This window comes from Pyxicephalus adspersus, chromosome 1 (assembly GCF_032062135.1).
Source record: "Pyxicephalus adspersus chromosome 1, UCB_Pads_2.0, whole genome shotgun sequence".
In the NCBI taxonomy this organism is placed as follows: domain Eukaryota; kingdom Metazoa; phylum Chordata; class Amphibia; order Anura; family Pyxicephalidae; genus Pyxicephalus; species Pyxicephalus adspersus.
In genome coordinates, this window is record NC_092858.1 from 174,799,241 (window position 1) to 174,823,512 (window position 24,272).

General features: G+C 41.4%; 1 protein-coding gene across 2 annotated transcripts in view; it reads right to left on the reverse strand.

Moving 5' to 3' along the window:
- Nucleotides 1–24,272, reverse strand: part of GRAMD1C (GRAM domain containing 1C) — a 73,437-nt gene that overhangs the window by 33,723 nt on the left and 15,442 nt on the right. The window contains exons 1-5 of one of the 2 annotated variants that reach the window (XM_072398426.1): nt 16,118–16,287; nt 9,194–9,278; nt 7,509–7,612; nt 5,408–5,503; nt 3,853–3,933 (exon numbers count right to left, since the gene is read on the reverse strand). In XM_072398426.1, coding sequence (XP_072254527.1) covers nt 3,853–3,933; nt 5,408–5,503; nt 7,509–7,612; nt 9,194–9,278; nt 16,118–16,231 — 480 coding nt within the window. In that variant the 5' untranslated portion in view covers nt 16,232–16,287. Of the gene's footprint in view, nt 1–3,852; nt 3,934–5,407; nt 5,504–7,508; nt 7,613–9,193; nt 9,279–16,117; nt 16,288–24,272 lie in introns of those variants that run through there. The other variant, XM_072398425.1, reaches the window with a different exon arrangement.

Sequence of the window (24,272 nt, forward strand, 5' to 3'; positions counted from 1 at the left end):
CCCAGCAGGCGTACAAATCTAAGAACTCAAAGCCGAGATAGATGACACTGTCAGCAAGTTTATATCTTCATCACCTACCAAACAAGAATATATTTGTTTGGCATTGTTTTATTATCTGATTCACTGTTGTGAATTTATTGGTGATTTTCCAGTTTCTATGATGGATCCCAGTTGAGCTGTATATTCTTTAGGCAGAAGATATGCAGCAGCATCTACAGGACTGTCATCAGAAATGTATGGGCGCCATAATAAGGCAAACTCCCTGGGTCCCCTCTTCTCCATGTCTAAAAGTTCTAACATTGGAAAATTCAAGCTCTTCTCTTCAGGGCCCCTTGTCCCCCCAGTGATGGCGGCCCTAGTCTTCAATATTTCTATATGTCAGGGATATAAGGCTGTGTACACATGTGCAATAATTGTTATTGGAAAGGATTATGATAGACTGCATGATGCATGAACAAGTGTTTCACATACAGCACTGGTCTGCTCTATGGAGAAAGGAGGGAGGAGAATGACGGAGCGGCACCCTGCTGTGCTCTCTCCCCTTCACTTACATTATGATCCTTCGTGAATCTGCCAGAATAGATCAATGAACAACAAGTGCTGTACACATGCCAGATTCTCGTCCGATTTTGGTCCGGAGGCAAATATTGGACGAGAACCATCTGACGTGTGAGAAAAGTTTGTTTTCTACATTAACTGCTCATTTGATTGGTGCTATAATTTGGTATTTTATATAAAACAATCTGATTTATAGCATTCGTATTGAGTATTATACACAAAGTACTGTTGTCATAAATAAATTCTGTGAAGTGTTCTGAGGGTATATATAAGCATTATATACAATATAAAGTGCTCTGTAATCGGAAATCTATTTATATTCATTGGGGAGCATTGTGGATTTGCTTATATAGAATTATAAGTGTCAGATGTATCTGGTCTATGGGGTCTTATGCTGATGAATTGGAATAGCCTTTCTTTAGTGGAGTTTGCAGGTTCTCCCTGTGTTTGTGTGGGTTTCCTCCGGGTTCTCTTGTTTTCCTCCCACATTCAAAAAACATGCAGTTAGGTTAATTGGCTTCCCCCCAAAATTGTCCTTAGACTGTAATAATGACATATGACTATGGTAGGGACATTAGATTGTGAGCTCCTTTGAGGGACAGCTAGTGACATGACTATGGACATTGTACATCGCTGCATATTATGTTAGCGCTATATAAATACTGTGTATTAATAATTCTTATTACCCAGGAGGGACCCTTAATTTTTAGGAACCTCTGTAAAAATCATTGATAACACAGACTATGAAAATTTCAAAGTCCTCTTCAATGTGAAGAAAGTGCTGCTGTGAGAAGCTTGTTAGATCAGGAACGTTCCTGCCTAAATAAAGAGAAGATATCGGTTTATATCTCAGGGTGCATTGTTCTGATGGTATAATAAACCTGAGATGTAACTATGGAGCATGGATTCTAATCTTATTTGTTGTGACAGGTGGAATCTCCCGTTGCATTAGTTGGCATCAGAAATGTTTTCATTTACATTTATAGTCAGTAGACAAATGTCTCTGTACAATTGTGGTCAGGGGAGAAATTCTTCCTCTTTGGTAGTCATTGTAGGTAGGAGATCAGCTTGTCGTTGTTTGGAAAACCACAGCAAGGGACAACCTGACGCTGGCTCAAAGTTAGAGCTCTTCCGCCCTCTAGTGTTTATTAGAGGAACAACTACAAGCTGATTTAAGACAAAATAATTTCTAGTTTACCAGATGGATAAAGAATGGTAAGTGGTAAAATCCTGGACCTACTGGAAGGATTAACGGGTAATAAAACTATTTTAACTATAAATTAAAAATTATGAAGATTTGATGGGATGTGATCAATGTCCTGTTGTGTCTCTAGGACAGATCTTGCAGGGGAAGCTCTCGAGAACACAGTCTGTGTCTCAAGGACAGCAAATAAAGAGACATCTATGGCATATTCTGCCAAGGATCCCAAAATTCTCCCCTGTAGACAGCACTAAGTGTAAAACTTTTTTCCAATAAGAGAGACAGAAGGGTTTGTTGGCATAAACTTTCAAACAAATTTTTACTTAATGGTTATTGAACACATAATGACATGTTATTAATTTATAACAAAACAACATAAAGTGACATAAAGTAACACTTATCAGTGAAGGGCCAATTGGTGATAATAAACATTCAACTTCTAATATAAGACAATACAAAGCTAGAAGTTAAAACTTATCCCAGAGCCTTGGTATTCATACCTAGGTAGGCACCAAAAAGAAAAAGATACCAATAAATGATTGCAGCCGTCTTTTAATGTCTTTTAATGTAACCCGACGCATTTTGCCTATAACTATGGCTTACTCAGCAGTATTAGTGGCTAGCTTAGAGGTAGTATAACACTTCCACAGGAAGGTACCGATAGAGAAGTTAAAATGTCAAATATAAGCCAATGTGGGAGACTTGGATTCCTGTGGGAACCAGAGGAACCTGTATAAGAAAAGAGAGTATATCCCCGAGGACAGTGCTTGATTATCTACTGTGGTAGTTGCCAAGCCAATTAGGAAAATTAAATGGAGAGGAAAGAAAGAGGCTTTTTATGGCAAACTGGTTTTGTTAAAAAGTATATATAAAATCGTTTCTTCTAAACAAAATGAACAAGAAAAATAACATACAAAACATTCATTATATGCACAATAACATTTGTCCCCCCACAGGGGACAGTCAGCTTCTACACAAAGTATATGTATTGGGTTTCTTACATTTTTGAAGCCCAATATAGACAGACCATACACTCCTGTTTAATTAATCAATGCAAAGTTAAAGTCTCAATCCCGATGCATTTTGCCCAAGAGGGGTTCCTCAGGGGATTAGGAGACTTAGTATGTTTTATGGGTTTTAGCCATAGGAAGAGATATGATATTTCCTGTTAGTCCCGGATGTGTGTTAGTCAGGATGGTAGCAGAAAGGTTTGGACACTCTAACGAAGGAGAAAAATATACATAAAGGGAATGCAAAAGATTTATTGCTCATACATATTAATTTGTATGGTCTGTCTATATTGGGCTTCAAAAACTATGTAAGAAACCCAATACATATACTTTGTGTACAAAGTTGACTGTCCCCTGTGGGTGGGACAAATATTATTGTGCATATAATGTATATTATTTTTCTTGTTCACTTTGTTTAGAATAAAGGATTTTATATGTACTTTTTAACAAACTCATTTTGCCATAAAAAGCTGCTTTCTTTCCTCTCCATTTAACCAGAGGAACCTTTTTTCCTTAGTTTTAATGTATTGTTGAGAATCATTGATGTACATAAACTTCCTAAGGAAGAATTTGATTTAAATCTGATAAGCTATGCCTGCGGTTCAGCCTGTTCAATACTGCCATGTGTATGGAATGGTTATATATGGCTACATATATGTGCAATAACCATTAGATAAAAAATTGTTTAAAAGTCTTTGCCAACAAACCCCTTTGTCTCTTCTCTAAACATTCTTTGTTCTTTAGTCAGGGGTTGACTTAACATCACCTAATGGTTTACATGATTTAAATAAGATTTGTTTTTTCAGCAGGCAAAGGGAAGGTGGTGAATATGTGGAATAGAGACATAACATATTCTAATATCAGGCAAACATTTCTATTGTATTTGTTGAGTTCTCATTTTTTGAAGCCTCCCTAGAAGGTGACCATAGATGTTGCTCTCCATGATGGTTGTAATGTCGCCCTTGGAGGAGAGGCAGCGGAATACAGAGAAGATACTGGATGGCTTCACCCTGGTGGGTGTCATCATGGGATTTGGCATAAGTAAACCAACAGAATAGGAAATGTAGACTGTAAATGGCTTACCTTATCCAGGAGAACATTCTGCCACATGCGGAACATGTTTAGGAAGCTTCTGTCTCTGGCTGCGAAAGATGTGAAGAAGTACTGCAGGAAAAAAGGAAAGGCAATAGTAAATAAATGCATAGAACACAATTTTTAAGCTGAATGTTCCCTTCAGCATTCCCTTTTCATTAATCTGCCCTTCAACTTCCCCTTCAGTCTTTAACAGTTGGACAGGCGGCTCTCCTGAACTGAAACTGACTTTCTTTACAATGCACATTAGAAGCTGCAGAAAGTCAGATAAAGCCCGCCTTATTTCCTGGCTAGAGGATGTCCGGCTTCATCTAGCTTTTCAGGAAACAATGAACAGCACCCTGTCAACTCCACCAACCCAATATGAAATGCCTGCATTGCCTAGACACCTAGTGATGATTTCACTGGATGAAAAATTAATTATATGTAATGTGTCAGCCCTATATAAATACATTATACAAACTCTCTCCTCTACAATCTATTGAATGCTGAATTCAATGAATGCTGCAGCCAGACTTATCCATCCTTCCCACCTACCAACCTACCTACAGCCTCCCCACCTACCGACCTACCTACAGCCTCCCCACCTACCGACCTACCTACACAGCCTTCCCACCTACCTACCCCATACACAGCCTTCCCACCACTCCTTATGTGCTGCCTCTCTTTGTAGTTCTCTTCATTGGCTTCAATATCAGCTTAGAAACAAATCCAAGCTTCTGTGCTTTGCCTTCAAATCCCTCCATAGCTCTTGTCCCACTTTCTGAAAGGTTTCTTACCTGATACTCCCCATAGCTGCTCTCTTCGTTCCTCCAATGACCTAATAATGACTTTCTCACTCATACCCTCATCACACGCACGGCTCCAAGACTTTTCTAGCGCTGTCCCGACTCTCTGGAGTGGTCTTCCTCATCCTATTCAGCTTGCTTCTACTTTCTGCTCATTTAAAAGTGAACTCAAAACGCAACGCTTCAACCACACCAACCTTCTTCTGTCTCCTAAACCCTCACTACTACCCACCACTACATATCCCCTCCTATTGTGTGATACTTCCCCCACCTCTTAGATTGTAAGTTCTTTAGAGTAGGGTCCTCTCCTCCTCCTGTGTCATTGTCTGTATCTGTCTGTCATTTCTAACCTCTATTTAATGTACAGCGCGGCGTAATATGTTGGCGCTATAAAAATAAAGTTTAATGATAATAATAGTACAGTAATAATAATGTCATGAGAAAATAAAAGTTTTAACATTTTATTATATTGATAAAGGGAGGGGGTGTTGAGAAAAGTAAATATAAGTAGATTCAACTTTAATATTATTAAAGTGACACAACAGTGTCATAACATAAACCTTTGAAATAGTGAATGAAATCATTCAACAAAACCTCCTGTACAAACCTGTCTCTGTACAGCACTGCTGTATATGTCAGAGCTATATAAATGTATAATATTAGTGTGTGACTGTGGGGGGACATTAGAGTGTCAGCTCCTCTGTACAGAGACTGTTGGGACTGGCTCAGTGTTCTCCAGGCTGATGATATTTAGATACCTTCTCGCTCTCCGTGCTGATCTGGATAGCGTTGGGGATGAGTCGGGCTGTCTTCTCCTTTGTCATGGAGGTGACGTCTCTCAGTGGAAGACATATCTACAAATATAGAAATTTAAGAATGGTACTTGGTCCAGCACTGAAGGAACTGAATATGAAACCTGTGTTGGGTAATGGTTGGGTTTGGAATAGAACTTTTTGCCAACGGTGAGGGTTTACAATGTAAAAATATTCACATCAACAGCCAAACATGACCGTCATTGTCTCACAACACAATTAGCTTAAATCAGACTGCTGGAGCTGGTAGCGATTAACTTCATTTAATTCCCTATTAGTGTGAAAGTAAATAAAATTAATTACTGTTTATATCATTGGTAAATACCATGCTTGTAAACTGTAAAGTTGCAAGCAGCTGGGATTGTAAGGAAGCCCCTATACCCAGAACACAGATCCAATCATCACATGTTGCTCCCAGGCAGAGGTGTTAGAAGGATGGAACCTCAGGGGGGGGGGCTCTGCCCATTTCAGATGATGTCAAGCTTGGATTGGGTAGCACCACCTAGGAGGTCCTCTGAGCTCACATATAACATTTATATGCTCTGTACAGAAAGCTCTGGGTGACTAAGCCTCAGGGACCAGACTGACAAAATCAGGTAATCTTAAATAGTTCTATTGCTCCATCTAGCTGTTCTGGCCCCTGTGCCAATTCTGCATTAACAGTCATTAGTCCACATGAAGAACTTCTAAGCTCACGCAGTGGCTATAGAAACGAACATATCAGGTTGATTCATTTAGAAGTGAAGGAAAAAAAAGTGTCCATGAATCTCCACCATTCCTCCTCTCTGTTGCTTTTATTTACCCGGGAGCATGTTAAAGAGAACCTATCATGGGAGCTACCACTGCTGATAAAAATTACCTTGTAATGAATGCAAAGTCCCCTATCAATGCCCTATAGACTTTTCTATTTGCTTGTTTGTTCTATGTCAGTGGTTGATTAGGTACTAAAGTCATTCTCCATGATGGTGTCCTGGAGAATGCAAGTCAACATAAGTCAAATGCAGCTCTCATATTTTTGTCATCACATGTCCTCTTTAAAGACCTAAACCCAAACATTTTTTTAGGTTTAAACAAGACAGTAAATGGTTAGAATTACTGTCTGAGATCTGTGTCCCATTGAGAGAATAATACAAGGGTTCCCTGGCACACACCAAAAACTATGAACTGTTTTAGAATGGATTCAGCTAAAAAAAAAAAAACTGAGATAAAAACTGCATACCTTGGCAAATACAAGATAATCCACGGTGCTATATCAAGCTACCTCTATACAGTGTGCTCCCAAACTCTGTACTATATGAGTCCATGGGATATATATATAGCGATGATTCAATTCACAGTATTTTACCAGGAGGTGGCGCTCATTCTTCCTAAAAGCACAGTAACACACCAGATGATCAACATAACCCATTGCAGCTGAGGACTTAATCTGTTTTTCACAAAAATGGATTTTGGTTGCACCATTTGTAAATAGTAATAGTAATCGTAAATATGTTAAGTCACACTGTCAACTACTATAGATTGCTTTAAGAAAAAGCTGGATGTTTTTCTAGAAGCACAGAATATAACTGGGGATTAGGGCTCTAAAGTAAAAATAACAGACTGTTGATCCAGGGAACATCCGATGCCTCATGGGATCAGGAAGGAATTTTTTTTTCCTCTTAAAGCAAATTGTACCAGGGTTTTTTTTTGCCTTCCTCTGGACCAACTATGTCTTATGGGGTTTTATATCTGGGATATGTGTATTTCCCTAGGGGTTGAACTTGATGGACCTATGTCTTTTTTCAACCTAACCTACTATGTACCTATGTAAATACCTTCTAGTGTATTCTCACGCTCGCGTGAACCTTATATTGTAAATTTTAAATTGCTGCATTATTAGATCTCTACTCACAGAGAGCAATACTAAACTTATATTCTGCAGGAGGAGATAGGACTTTCTAAATTTTATTTAGGGGGGTGAGACATGTGTCTGCTGGGGGATGCTTGCCATGTCATGGCAAAGGTCACATAATAGGTTTTAAGTTTGTCATGGTCAATGCATTCTTACTGTGGTCTCCCAGCGAAAGATGTTGCTGTGGAAGCAGATCCAGCTCTCGGAGAGGTAAAGCCGGCCTTGCAGCAGGATGTCCTTCTGTAGAGCGCAGGCGTAATCTGAGAGTAAAGACAGACAGGTTATGGAGTGTATGCAGGGAATACTACGCATGATTCAGAATTACAGAGTGTAAAAGAGGGACGTTTAAAAGGCAAACATCAAATCTTAATACAAACATCAATATTAATACAAAAAAGAAAAAACAAAACAAAAAAATTAAAATATGCTTTTTAAATCAATTATATTGTACTGTGAAAAAATAAGTACCCCTTTAGTCCTTCATAGGCTGGTATAACCCTTAATAGCAGAATTTTTTTCTAGTTTAGTGTTTTGTATAACTGTTTACCTTTCTTGACCTCTTCTCAATACAAAATTCCATCAGTTTTAGGATATTTGTAGATTTCCTTCAGAAGGACATGTTCACCCAAAACTTATATCTTATTTATGAGTAGCACTGTCTGCTTTATTCAGTGGTAGGATCCCCATACTATGGTTTGCACTCTTAAAGCTTTGATGCAGCATTACTTAAAATTAAAAAATAATACTGCAGCAATAAGCAGGGCCTTTTTACACCGGGCACGGTAGGGAATGATCTCTGAGAACTCGACAAAAAGACAAAATGGCATTGGGATGGTATAGCTGGCAAAGGAATGGCAACACACATCGTAGGAGCAATACCAATGGGGGAGGCAAATCCTAGAGAAGCATTTCTCCATTATGTTTAAGATCCTCTATAGGCCATGACAGGTTTTCCTGCAGAGACAGGACAGCTGAGACATTTCATCTCACACTGACCCCTTATATGACCCCGGTAATGAGAGTCCCTGACCCCGGTACGGGACATGTACATACATAGAATTCCAGGTCTCATTAGGTGGTCATACATGGAATAATTTGTAATAGAAGTAGATATAAGCGATTGCAAGGAAATGAATCATCATCGATTCAAAGGAAGAAAATAACATTTCTGCCAGGCTTTTAGTTTTATATCCTTTTGGGAAGATTTTCCTATTTGCTATCCCTACGTCCCCAAAAGAAGCATCAGTCATCACTGAACAGTCAGCAAAAATAACAATGCCATAAATTCCAACCCGCTCTATACTAAAATTGCATTTATTTATTTGTGTCCATGTTGGAGCCCTGAAGAAGGAGGACTTTTGCACTCCCCAAATGTATTGGCAATTTCCAGCCTTACAGTCCAAATATTCCCCAAATGTTCTCTATAGACAGTGAGGCTGAGTGTAAAGATTCACTCCAATCATGTGAAAGGTATCTGGATCTGATTAGGTATTTATAGTGAACAGGAATTAGCTTTTCTTGGTATTGGATTTTGAATTATTGGGCCTGATTTATTAAAGCTCTATAAGGCTGGAGAGGATACACTTTCATCAGTGAAACTGGGTAATCTAGTAAACCTGGAATGGATCTGGTCCAGGATTCAAAATATTTGCTAACAAAAAGCAAAGACTAAGAAATCCATTCCAGGTTTTCTGGGTCACTCAGCTTCAATGATGAAAATGTATCCTGTCCAGCCTTATAGAGCTTTAATAAATCAGGCCCATTGAGTCAATCAGCCTCATTGACTGTAAACACAAATCGGTCATGCCTTTACCGTGTCACCGCACACAGCATCTACTCACCCACAATCAGCTTCTCGTTCTCAGGCAAATCTTTGAAAAGTTTACGGAACTCCTCGCTGCGTTGTTTGTAGGTGGAGCTGGAGACCTGCGGGAGGAAAGAGGAAGAGATTATTTTTATATTTGTGTCCAGATTTCCACATATAAAGATCACATACATGATTTGTGTTGGCTCCATCTTCCTGGATCTGGTCCCCGGCACTGTCCTTCATCTCTCCTGCTCTGCAGAGTGTCTGGGATTGGGGATCTCGGGAGGTGACAGATGCTTAACAAGCGGCTGGGTGGTTATAAATTCCCACAGCACAAGTGTGCAGACTCTCTGGGATGACACATTCCAGAGATAATGGAGGAGGACAAATACTAACCCAGGAGAGCTTTAAATATGTAGAACTTTTACTGAGGACACATCATGGTTGCCAAAATGCCACATACACATGCCACATATGGACAGCACGCTGGCTCAGTGGTTAGCACTCTGGCCTTTACAGCACTGGGTCCCAGGTTTGAATCTGGACCAGGACATTATCTGCATGGAGTTTGCAGGTTCTCCCTGTGTCTGTGTGGGTTTCCTCCTGATACTCTAGTTTCCTTCTACATTCCAAAAAAAAGCAGTTAGTTTAATTAGCTTCCCCTTAAAATTGTCTTATGACTATAGTAGGGACATTAGATTGTGAGCTCCTTTGAGGGACAGCTAGTGATATGACTATGGACTTTGTACAGCGCTGCATAACATGCTGGCGCTATATAAATACTGTGTAATAACAATATAGAAAAACATTTGTAGATACCTGACCATTACACCAACTTTATAGCCACTTGGGGATTCAAACGATAGAGTCCAGGTGTCTCCAATGAGGGACCCATTGATCCACCATCATACAACGATATGGCAGACAATTGTGCTCTACCAGCCTTGTGGTCACAGTTGAGTGAGGACCATTTTCTGTTCCCTCATAACTGCTCCCAGGGGTACAACGCGAGCATACAGACATGATTTGATGAGTTTGGTGTAGAGGAATTTCAGAGACTTGCACAGGGCCCTGACTTCAACGCTACTGAACACCTTGGCGGAGAACTGGAACACCAATTGCAGTGAGGTCTCCTCATCTAACATAGTTACATACTTAGACAGGTCCATCAAGTTCAGCCACTAGGGAAATAAAGATATCCCAGATATAAAAACCTATGGACATAGCTGATCCAGAGGAAGGCAAAAAACCCTGGTACAATTTGCTCCAACAGGGGAAAAAATTCCTTCCTGATTCCATGAGGCAATCGGATGTTCCCTGGATCAGCAGTCTTTGTTATCTTTACTTTAAATCTTTAATACTAAGTTATATTCCGTGCTTCTAACATCAGTATTGTCAGTTCTTGTCCCACTTATATTTCTGACCTGGTAAAAAAGTACTACTCCAGCCGCTCTCTCTGCTCCTCCAATGACCTACAAATGACTTCCTCACTCATACCCTCATCACAGGCACGGCTCCAAGACTTCTCTAGAGCTGCCCCAACTCTCTGGAATGGTCTTCCTTGTCCTATTCGTCTTGCTCCTACTTTCTGCTCTTTTAAAAGAGCGCTCAAAACCCATTTTTTCAAACTTGCCTACCCATCTTCTTCTGTCTTTTGAAACCATCACTACTTCCCACCACTACATATCCCCCTCCTATTGTGTGTAAATTACCCCACATACTAGATTGTAAGCTCTTCGGGGCAGGGTCCTCTCCTCCTGTATCACTGTCTGTATTAGTCTGTCATTTGCAATCCCTATTTAATGTACAGCGCTGCGTAATATGTTGGCGCTATATAAATCCTGTTTAATATTATTAATAATAATAATCAGTACCTGACATCACAAATGGCCACAAATTCCTACAGACCCTCTCTAAAATCTCATGGAAGCCCTCCCATACAAGTGGGGGCTGCTACAAAGGGGTAATGATTCCCCAAAGAGGTCCTTTTATTTTTATGGGTTTGGAATGGATGCCCACCAAGCTGACATAGGTGCACTGGCCTGGTGATCACAATCTTTTAGTTTAAGCAGTGTGAGGGTCATTTGAGATTGGTGGTGAGCTGCAGTGTACTGCGGGGGTGTCAACCATGGTTCCAAGATTATGAATCACTTTCTGCATGCAACTCCACATGGCTACAGCAGATCACAGCACACTTCCTAAAAGTAACATGTCATGTTTGGCCACACAAATTGCTTTTTGAAGATTTTTGCCCTATATGTGGTTGCCAGCGGTGCGGTATGTCTGCTCTTATGTAGTTTTATATAATCGGTCTGAAAGAGCCCTTACATTTTAAAGAAAACCCAGTGTCAGCCTAATACGACCTCTCTTGTAAGGTTTTTATGACACAGGAAAATGTTGCTGTCAGATATGGGAAATGTGGCTAGTGACAATCTCTAGGCCACATCTGGTTATTATTAATATTACAAGTATTTATATAGCACCAACATATTATGCAGCACTGTACAAAGTCCATAGTCATGTCACTAGCTGTCCCTCACATTCTAATGTCCCTACCATAGTCATATGCCATTACCACAGTCTAAGGACAACTTTGGGGGAAGCCAATTAACCTTAAGCTACGTACACACGTCAGATTTTTATCGCCCGATAATCGGGCGAAAATCTGCCGTGTGTACAGTCGGTGTCGTCCATCGTCCAGACGACCGACCTGCCGGATCCACGGACGATGGACGACAACCGATCCTAATGAAAGGGAAGGGGAGAGCGCGCAGCAGGGTGCCGCTCCGTCGCTCTCCCCCTCCCCTCTCCATAGAGCATGAATGGTGCTGTATGTACAGCACCGTTCATGCATCGTGCACTCCCTTGTCGTTGGAAAGGATCGTGAAAGATCCTTTCCAACGACAAAAATTGCAAGTGTGTACGCAGCTTAACTGCATATTTTTGGATTGTAGGAGGAAACCAGAGTACCCAGAGGAAACCCACACAAACACTTGGAGAACCTACAAACTCCATGCAGATAGTGTCTTGGTCAAGATTCAAACCTGGGACCTAGGTCAGTGGTTGTGTAGTAATTTGACTCTGAGCCCACAGAAGGTAGAGGGGTAACAAGCAAATTTATCAAGTGAAGTTCCTGCTGGAATGCTTGCTGTGCCATTTAAATTACCTTACAGGGTTTGGCCTCCTTTATTGCTCAAGGTGCAAACTACAAACCATCAAGGACCAGAGCTGAAACCCACCTATCCAGTAGTCTGAGGAGCCAAAACTCCGCCCCCGAGAAGCTGTTTTTCTTCACTTTCATCAGCTTGGTCATTTTTTAATAACTGCTGGCTTCTGGTTTGAGAACCCTAGGTCCTGTGCTACTCACAAGTTATTGGCTCCCTACCCATCCCTCACCTGATATGGATAAACTTAAAGACTGACTCCAGGCATGACGGGCACACATGAAAGCAGCATTCATGCAATGCATGTTAGATGTCTTATTAAAAATGAAACTAGCATAGGTACCTCAATCTGACTGTGGATATTCCATATACACCTGGACCCAGACTGGGAGAGGAAGAGGCAGAACTAACCACCAATCTGGTATGCTTCATGCATGTTAGATGGTGACAGAGTGAGCAGAAGGATTCCCCCATCTGTCTGCTGCTACTCACTCTTGAAGAGATGATGAAAGCAGCACTATCAGTCCTCATTTACTGCTACAAATTACAAATCTTTATTTTTCATCTTTACTAAAGTTGGATACATAGGGCCTAATTTATTAAAGCTCACCAAGGCTGTAAAGCATACACTTTCATCAGTGAAGCTGGGTGATGCAGCAAACCTGGAATGGATCTGGTCCAGGACTCAAAACATTTACTAGCAAACAGTATTTGACTTTGAAGAAATCCATTCTGGGTTTCCTGGATCACCCAGCTTCCACTGACCACTGATGAAAGTGTATCCTCTCTAGCCTTGGAGGGCTTTAATAAATCAGGCCGATACATTTATTAATTGTCACCGGAACCAACTGAACCAGCACTGTCCAAACAGCTCTGTCCTGTTTTATGGAGATTGGAGGAGAAGCAGGAGGTAGCCCGCTGCTTTCTTTCCATAAGTGGTCAGCAGGGACCACCGAGAAATGAGGAGAAACAACTAGAATTAATAGCTTGTCCTGGTGCAGAGTAACAGGGGCCCTCCAGAATCTAGGGACCTCACATACATCAAAAAAATAATATTTTTTTTTTTGCAACCCTGGCCATCATTAGTAATCAACTATGGCACATCGCCACTTGCACATGTGGGACAGGTGTAAAAATGAAAAGTCTTTTTTTACTACTGAAACTTTAGGGACACCTGTACAAGTGATAAATATTATGGGTAGTGGGAGGGCCCTTTATGAGGACCAATGCCCAAAAAGTGACAAAATCCTATTAAGCTTGTGACATTAACGTGTATAAAATGAACAGAAATACAATAAAATGTTGCAATGATAAAGAACAAAGTTCAATAACTTATAACAACCAATCAGATGTTACTCAATTTTGGAGATGATTTCTGATTGGTTGCTGTGGGTTGTTCTGTACCCAGTGGGAGTGCTTGTATTATATCTGCTTCTCCTTGGTAAGGATATGGGAGGATTAGCTATAAAACACAGTAATTACACTGCGGCTGTGGGGTTATATCTGCGTTCTTCGGAGCAGAACAAGCAGCTAGGCGGATCTGTTACATTATAATCAGAAAGACAATGATGGCTGTGTGACGAGACGTGACAGGTTCTCGGAGTATTACATGACATAATAAATAATAAATGGCTCATCACAGTCACGGATCCTTCCAGATGACGGGTTTTATAGGACGAGGCTGACTGCAGAGGATGCATATAAATGCTCTTTGCTAATCCATCCAAATTGATATTTGGGAATGAAGATCTAAGCCTGATGTCTAATATCTCACATACGCTTTACTATGTTTATGTAGTTACAAAAGTGATTTCCAACATTTTTACATCAGACTGTTTTAAAGTCTTGGTGATCCTGACATTAGGGTCAGGCACTTCTTGGTATGGGGTCCTCTCCTCCTCCTGTGTCACTTTCTGTCATTTGCAACCCCTATTTAATGTACAGCGCTGCATAATATGTTGGCACTATATAAATCCTGTTTATTAATCATATTAATATTGAGTGACAATATTAATATGCCAATTGTGCTTTTATGTGGTCAGCCTGTCACATGCTGTCACTACCAGGAAACTGATCCAGGGCAATAAAGGGTAGCTAACACTGGGGTGAGTGCATAGTGACTGAAAAATTCTAAGGGGACTAAATCTTAACCTGGCCAATCAAGTTAGCCAAAGTTGTGACATTTGGAAGAGGCATAGAGATAGATGGTGCTACCTGCACATTTTCATATCATTACAGTCTGCAGAAATAATTATTAAACAGTATTTATATAGCGCAAACATATTACGCAGTGCTGTACATTAAATAGGGGTTGCAAATGACAGATACACACAGTGACACAGGAGGAGGAGGGGACCCTGCCCCGAAGAGCTTACAATCTAGGTATTACCATATCTCAAGCCAAATCCTTTTGAGTTGAAAGCCTAGTAAGTTTTGTGACCTTTTGGGACACAGCACAGGGAAATCTGATGGGTGTTTAATTTCCTCGATTTTGGATACAGGTCAGGGACACACTGGTCATTTAATATCTTCATTATTGAGAAATGTAATTACTCGTTAGTTGCTGCAGGTTGCTTGAAATTTTTGCATGTGCAAAAGTTAAATCATAAGTGATCACTGATTTATTAAGCTCTCCAAGGCTTTCTTCATCAGTGAAGCTGGGTGATCCAGCAAACCTAAAATGGATCTGGTCCTGGATTCAAAATGTTTGCTAACAAATAGCAAATGCCTTTTAAGAAATCCATTTTTCTTCTCCAGGCTTGGAAAGCTTAATAAATCAGCCCCAGTGTCTGTTGAATGAGCGAAGCAGAAGATACCGGACCTAGCTGTGGGAAGAAATGGCTATAGGGGGAGTGAAGTGGACATGGGGAGTGACAATGCTGGGGTAAAATACACCCAGGGGTAAATGTAATGTAATAACATTTATAATACTGATATTACCAAACAGAACCTCCCTATAACTATGAAAATGTTATAATTCATATGGAACCCACCAGCGTGACTTGTTGTGATTCTAAGGGTCCAGTATGAATATTTTTATTATCAGTATTATCTGACAAAATTCCTCACCGATCAAAACAGCAAAATACACAGTGGTGTTTGGATGATATGAATGAGAAGGCACGAAGGTGAATGAGGACAGAGAGGTGAAAACAAATGCAGGTAGGTCCCACTGTTATAGCCAAGAACATACAGGTAGATCGCTGAATATCCAGAGGTTATCCCAACCCACCTGGACCTACCTAAAACTTAATATCCCATCTAAGGGAACTGATCATACAAACCCTCCAAAACCAACTCTTGGATCTTGGTGAATATCCTTCAACCCACTCCACTATATTTATTTATTAATCTATATAGAGACAATCTTCTTATAGAACGAATAGCCTATATATTAAGGAATTGGCATTTTGAAGATGCTTTATACTTTTATTTATAGTAAAAATATTTTGCATTTTATGTATTATAATATACATGATTGAATTGAAGCCCGGAAAGATAACGAAGAGTTAATATGAGGTGGAGAGTAATTCATGGACTGGGGAGAGATGGACCAAGACAAGAAAGATGAGGAAGAATCTCCAAACAAAGCAGGTGCCCCAGATACTTTCCTTCTGCCCCAATGCCCATCGTATATCCACCACCATCGAATATCCACCACCTCTTCTCACCAGCCTTTCTGCCCCTCCATAGAAGCAACAGTCACATCCAAAGGTTCAGCCGGAGAGGAAGAAAGATGTCAGGACAGACACAGCATGGAGATAGGGGCACGCCAACCCCTGGGCTGTACTTACATTGGCCTTCTGCTCATCTTCGTTCCCCTTGGGTTGTTCCAGAGATGATATCCTGACCATGGGATTCTCCTCGGCTGGTCCGTTGGCTTGTGCTGACTTAGGCACAGCCGCCATTACATTTCAGTCTTTGGACCCAGCCCCCCTCTTCTTATCCCATTTATTTCAAGAGACTGATGGGGGAAAAAATAAACACCGGTTATAGACCCTGCGCCCAAACTGCCCAAAGCCTTAAAGGACCATAACAGCTTTTATCAATGTATGATAACTAAGCCTTGCACAGCTTACCCCAGGTACCTTTGGACTGTTGGAGCTTAAAAAGCTGACCCTTCCTCATGTGCCTATGGTAATACTTTCTGCAGTGTGACACCACTTGATCTTCTTTTTGTCAAGGATTAAGTGTGCTATGGAGCTTCTCCCAATACTTCCCAGCACTGCTTAATATGTTGGTGCTATATAAATCCTGTTTATTAATAATAATAATAATAATAATAATACTTAGCCATATGCCACATTGAAACAACCCTTGTTCCCTGAGCTCCAGCTGTCCTAGGGGGAGATATTTTAAAGCCATATAAGCCAATTGCAAAAACGCAATTTTAAGGTATAGGGTTTCTTTAGGTCAAAGTCACCGGGGCCTGGTCCTCAACAAATAAGGTCAATTCCACCAGCAGAATGCAAATAAAAATGGCTGTATGTAGAACAGTTTTCAATGCAAATTTACACAAGAATTGAAAATTATTCTGTTTACTATAATATATAATACTGCTCCTTCCATCTTACATAGAAAGTTATGCAAATACCGCTTTGATTTTTAAACATAGGGTGTAATACCTGTCCTATCCTCCAAGTGTCACTGTTCCAGGTGTACCTTCCTAGGTCAGAGCATGGATGGCTTTGGAGTATAGTGACACCTTGAGGACCAGGAAGACATTGCACTCAGATGAGAAATGATTGTTCCGAAGTCCTTATATGATCAGTAACACTTGTGGTGTGGTTAGCACTTCCTTAACATCTTTGAACAGTACCACAGAGCTTGATACCCTGTCATGTTTCCTTTTCGCTATTGTACTCTGGTGTTGGTTCTTGCTAGGCACATTCAAAAGAAAGGAGACAGTTGATGTTATCAGGGTGTGGTCATGAACTTGATGGGGTAATATATTTTTTTTATAAATAGACCTGCCTAATATATCCAGTCATGGCTTTCTTCTCTTATAAGGTTCAATGGCTGGGTCAGTGTGGCCTATGCAGCCGGATTGTTTTTATATAATACTCTGAGTGTTCTAAGTTTTCCTGGCGTGTGTACATTGTGCTCTCTGCAAAATAAACATCCGCACAGCAAACATGAGTTATATACACAGAATTTACAGCTGACCTTCTTAGCAAAGATCTGCTGTTTTGTGGCCCAGAAATAATCCCCTGGCAAATCTCCAACCATTCAACTCCATTATTACCTGATATAAGGCCAAGATCTTTGATGCAACACATATTACGACTCCCTGTGTCACCCAAAGATACTGGGACGTATACAAGAGACAAGTGGGGGCATCTAATGGCAGGTGGTAGGGCAGTCTTTAGCTGTGAGGTTGAAACCCCCTCATTGACTTGCCAAAATCCCACCCTTGGCCACCAGAGGCTCCACTTCCGGTAGTTAACCTCCTAGGTAAATGGGCCCATGCTGGCACTGACAGGTTTGAAAATAACATTTTAGTACTGCATATAAGCCGTTAGAACCTCTAGCCAAATCCATCCCACCATATTATTCATTTAATCACCATACAGAAAAGTTGTGAGATACATGACAAAGTGCCCCATATGACAACGCATCTGAGTTAAGTTATTATAAGGAACAGCTGTGCCCCACCATAGACCCACACCAACACTAAAAGTTACAACAAAATACATTTCTATGAGACACCACATCCAAAACATATTATGAAGCCCAACTGTGCCAAAACAAGTACGCATGGCAGTACCATAAAGCCAAATTACAACAAAAAACATTTCTAGCACACAATTATAAAATCCCATCATGGCTCTAGACCCATCAAATCATAGTATACATCATATTGTAATTTACCCCTATACAGAGCAGATACCACATCCAAGGTCCAAATGTGCCTTACCGTACACCCATGCCAGCACCATATAGCCAAGTTACAATAAAATACCCTTTAAGCACTTGATTATAAAATCGCATCATGGCTCCCATCATATCACCATATTTCTACTATCATACAGAGCAGTTATATGTCACATAGGAGAATGTGATAACCTATTCAAGACACGTCATTATGAAGGCCAGCTGGACCATATTATGTACCCATGGCAGTACCATAAAAGCCATGTTACAACAACCAGAATAAACCAACAAACCTCAATAAAGAACATCGCTGAGAATACTGGGCCCCATATATTACAATATCTAAGGTATGGTTAAGAAACATTGGACTAATGTATCACATATTTATAAGATGAACATATTAGAGACTGAGCCATTGTCAGCAGATGCCTGACACAGCTATAAAGTTGTTTGGGACATTTTTAATTGTTAAAAATGTGTTAAGGTCTTGCAAACTGTATTACTAATGACACAAGACTTTAGAACTGCGAGTTCCCAACTCCGGCCACTTACTGCAAACATTACCAGACACTCATACAAGGAAATGAAAACTGCAATGATGGAAGTAAAGTTTTTCTATTTATAGTCTTTTATGTTATGTGGCAGATATATCATGCTCCTTTTGTGGTAATGCAGTGATCACCTTTTATGACAATGTCAGTCATCTGATAAAACTTACAATAGTGCTTCATTTCTCAGCTGGAAGACATCCATCACCGTCCTTGCCCATGCCAACTGCCCCTGGCCCCACCCCTTTCATTCAATCTCAGAAGCGCAGCATCACATGTGGGCATTACCAAGGGTAGTCACCATGCAAATGCAGCCTGACAGGAACACCCAACCCTGATATTAACACATGGGGGTTGAGGGGTACTGTGCCTTAATGTTTTCAGGAAGCTATGTACAGGACCCCATGGCCCCTCCCACCAGCCATGATCTGCCTGTACTGCATAGAGAAGCACATTTGTGTGCAGTGGACCTAAAATAAGGTATGTAATGAAAACAGAAAAAATAGATTCAAAAATATAACTAGAACATTAATGAGAGAGAAAAGAGAAACCATGCCAAACAAAATATATGCAGATTTAAATTATTCTTCTTGAAGGACCTAGGATTTTTACATAGCTGGCTCTACCTCTCATAGTTCCTCCTGTGCTTGTTTGAGGGAAGGCAGCAGAAATCTCATTGGGCATTCCCAGGACCCACAGATTCGGATCAGTGCTGCTCATCTCCTGCCCCCTCCCTGCAGCCACCTCCATGCACTCCAGCGATGGCTGCATGGCATATCTCCTGTGCAACGTGCATTGGCAAAGCTTCTTGTATGTGTGCAATGTGGTGGCAATGCAGGGAGATAGGGAATAAGGGTTGTCACCCAATAACAAGAAAAACTTGCAGGATCACCAGGCATTGCTGAAATCCAAGAACTGTCTATCAATTTTCACCCAGTGAAGGACAACCATCAGACTCCATTCATCTGACAATCTGGAATATTGGAGTTTCTTTAAACTGGTTCATCTCTGCCCCTTGTTTAGCAGTACCTTGCTGTGGCACTCATTTGTACTCTACCTACCCCTCCCTGTTGTTAAATTATGGCTGCCTGACCTCCAGGAGGGCAGGAAAACTTAGAATGGAAGTGTCCGACTGTTCAGACAATATAGCACCCCTATGCATCCCTGTGCTTGAGTGTGGACTACATTAAATGATGTGCTGGCTTCATCATGTGATCCCAAAAACAAAAGACCTATCACCCTATACCAGGCTATCTCTGACCTTCTAGAACAGGGGTGTCAAACTCAATTACACAGTGGGCCAAAATGAAAAATTTGAACAAAGTTGCGGTCCAACCTTGAAAACATTTTTACAATTGAGGAAGGTTGCTAATGACAGTCAACAAAGGAGGGGGCCCTTGTGGGTCCTGATTCTGAGACTTGTTGTATTAGCGGTGCTGACGGGCCAACTGTAGTCGACTTTTGGTATTTTCTCATCTATAATTACAGTGCAGGCCAGATTTGGTCTGCGGGCATGAGTTTGACACATATGTTCTAGAACGTCCCAACAAAAGGGCAGGAAACCCACGAGAAGTAGAAAGGATCAATCCTTGCAGTCGTGGCCACTCATGGTCATTCAATTGGTAAGAATTCTAACACAATGGCTTACATACCTCCAGTACAGCAGCTGGTAAGTATCAGCTTCAAAGATCCCTGAAGACTGTCCATCCCTCAGTAAAACTTTAATATCACTTTACAAGAACATGAAAATCACGCACTCACCCTGTGGTTCATGTACGTGGCAGTTCCGTCAGATGATGTCTATGGATGGTGCACCGGCTGTCTGATCGTAGCCTAAAACCTGACTGCAGCTCATCTTTCCCAGACTTTTATATGAATTGTGTTCATCGTGGGATGCCGAAAACAAAATACGTATCAGCCTATGTCAACGGCATTTGTGTACAACCAGCAAGAAATGAGTGGAAGGTTGACTCATCAGAGTGATCCTCTGACAGCGGCTGACTCATTACTATATGTTGTGGCGGTGTGATTACCGCAAATATACCACCGACCAATCGTAATGTCCACTGTATATGTCACTGTTGTTTGTAAATTCCATGGTGATTGTCATTCTTATTTACTGTTGTTGGTCTGATGCTGGGAATGATCATTTTTGATTCAGATTTTTTAAAAAATTCCAAAGCTTTACAAAGAATGAACCCATAGATAGAATATAGAAGGGTTTAAGTGGTCACTGACGGGGCGCTGCCAGGGAGATTTCACTTCCTGTCCTGGAGACACCACAGGAAATAAGAGGGAATCGAAAGCGATTCTGCCTCAGCGAATTGTCACACGAATGGGGGTCCCCATTGGAGAATTTTCTCTACCTTTTGCTCTGGTGACAACTCCCCCCATCGTGGTGCCTTGGTCTTTTATTTAAGCAACCAATGCCAAGGCTTTTATTGCACAAGAAAGACCTTATTCAGGGGTGGTGCTTGCACTGGGAGGGTGGGGCATAGTACTGAGAAGGGGAGTGGCTTACAATGGTCTTGGAAAGGCGGAGGTCCTTTGTACAGCCCATGATTATTTTTTTTTTATTTAAATGCTCCATTGCGAACTGTATCATCTATACCCCAGGTACCTGCAGGCACCAATAAATAGAACTAATCTCTAATCCTAACTTTTACAATATTCTGTACAAATCTCAATATTTGTTAGGATATTGCAGGGCAAAAAAAAATTAAGTTTATGTCTGCAATACAGAACATTTTTTAAGTTTTTGCCATCTTGAAAATGCTGCAAAGACAAAAGAAAAAGAACTGTTGATTCTACCAGGAAACTAGAGGGCCCCTAACTTCCTGTTGAGCTGACAACGCTGCCCCTCCTGCACTGATTTTTGATTGCAGAGTTGTCAGCCCTGCTTAGTTTTCTCCTGCTGGACTACAGAACACCCAACCCTCCATTTCCACATCATAAGTGGAAAGTTTTCTAGGACCGATAGCAACCTGTGATACGGGGATGCTGTCCTTGTATGTATGTAGGATTCTTCACACCGGCCTCTGACATAACAGACAAGCTGCAGTCATCATGTAATATTGGCATATGGACAGCTGACTGAACTCAGGGTTCATAGCACCCCTATGCATCCTTGTGCTTGAGTGTGGACTACATTAAAGGATGTGCTGGCTTCATCATGTGATCCCAAAAACAAAATACCTATCACCCTATACCAGGCTATCTCTGACCTTCTAGAACAGGGGTGTCAAACTCAATTACACAGTGGGCCAAAATGAAAAATTTGAACAAAGTTGGCCAACCTTGATATTTATTGAAAAAATATTTACAGTTGAGGAAGGTTGCTAATGACAGTCAACAAAGGAGCGGGCGCTTGTGGGTCCTGATTGACGCGCCAGCAGAGCATTCTGGGACTTGCCGTATTAGCGGTGCATGCACTGACTATTGACGGGCCAACTATAGTAGACTTTTGGTATTTTCTCGTGGGCCAAATATAACTACAGTGTGGGCCAGATTTTGACACATATGTTCTAGAACGTCTCAACAAAAGGGCAGGAAACCCACCAAGAAGTAGAAAGGACCAATCCTTGCAGTCCTCCAGCCTCCCTTTATTAAATCTGCCCTCCAGCTTTCCATTTATTAAATCTGCCCTCTGGGCCCTCCCCTTCATTAAATCTGCCCTCTTTGACCTTCCCTGAATAAATCTGCCTTCCAGCCTCGCGTTCATTAAATCTGCCCTCTGAGCCCTCCCTTCAATAAACCTGCCCTCCAGTCTCCCCTTCAGTCTTGTACATTTGCACCTGACCTGAAATTTCTTCCTCTGATTTCACTGCACACTGTGAACTTCTCACAATATACACTAGAAACTGCAGACAGAGCTCCGCCTCATTTCCTGGATGTAGGACGTCCAGCATCATCTAGCCCCTCCTTCCATAGCCTCACTGTCTTTGGCCCCACCCCTTTCATTCATTGGATTACATTTCTATCAATCATACAGGCTCAGCATTACATGTGGGTGTTAACTAGAGCAGTCTGCATGCATAAAAAACCTGGGGACACCGACCCCTCCAGACTGATTCCACCCATTAAGGTATGTTGATATTTGCATACCTCCTCCCAAGACATCGGAGATATTTACAGATTTAAAGTGTTTGTATAGTCAAAACTTTTTAGATTTTTTAGGTTTTATAGAAAAGGATAATCTTCGCTTTATTTTTGGGTCACATTGGGGAGATCTTTCCATAGTGGGGGGAAATCCCCTATTAGATGTTGCTAATCATAACAGGTGGGGGATTTCCCCTTATAATGCTATGGTGACAACAGAAAAACATGATGGTTTCTATTTTATTGTGATAACAAAGATCACTAAAGCAAAGGGAGGGGATCTCCCCTGAAACGACCCAGACAGCAACAAGAAAATATTTTTCCTATAGAAATACTGCAGCCATAGAGGTAATTTTTATAGCCAGTGACACATTCCCTACATCGTGTCCCCCAGTGTATGTCTCATGGTTCTGCCATTCCTACCATAGCTTTGTGCAGTTGGCTGCTAATGAAGAATAATAAGCTGAATCATCATTCTGAATAAATGAACCCAACCCAGGGCAATCAGATATTGAATGCTGATCAATAATTCACATCATGGAGTAAACTGATGTAATTAGTGGATGGTGAAGGGATCCATTGGTCTTCCAGCTGACTTCCTTGTTGGGGAAACCTTTGCCTGACTCCTTCCTACCCCTACTGACCTGTCAGTAAGTGGCTGTGAATGGCACTCAGCTGTATATAAACCCAATAACTAAAATCTGGCACAAGGTTCACTGGGATACTGAAGTGGGTTGGTGTGGGGTCAGTAGGACCCCTTCACTGGTCTGATATTAACTGGGGTTACAGAGTAAAAGAAAAATGTAAAAATACTGCCATGATAAGCAGGTTTGGAGTGACCCATCACCCATCATACCAACCCCTTCACCCAGGAGACTGGGGGAGTATATTGTATATACCTGGCAAAGAGTCGTCCACTCTGACACTGTCTATGGGGCAGCTCAGAGGGCAGTTGATTGTACTATGGGGCAGCTCAGACAGCAGCTGATGGTACTGTCTATGGGGAAGCTTAGAGGGTAGCTGATTGTACTGTCTATGGGACAGCTCAGAGAGCAGCTGATTGTACTGTCTATGGGACAGCTCAGAGAGCAGCTGATTGTACTGTCTACAGGGCAGCTTGGAGGGCAGCTGATTGTACTGTCTATNGTCTATGGGGCAGCTCAGAGAGCAGCTGATTGTACTATGGGGCAGCTCAGACAGCAGCTGATGGTACTGTCTATGGGGCAGCTTGGAGGGCAGCTGACTGTACTGTCTATGGGGCAGCTCAGAGGGCAGCTGATTGTACTGTCTATGGGGCAGCTGTACTGTCTATGGGGCAGCTTGGAGGGCAGCTGACTGTACTGTCTATGGGGCAGCTCAGAGGGCAGCTGATTGTACTGTCTATGGGGCAGCTCAGAGGGCAGCTGATTGTACTGTCTATGGGGCAGCT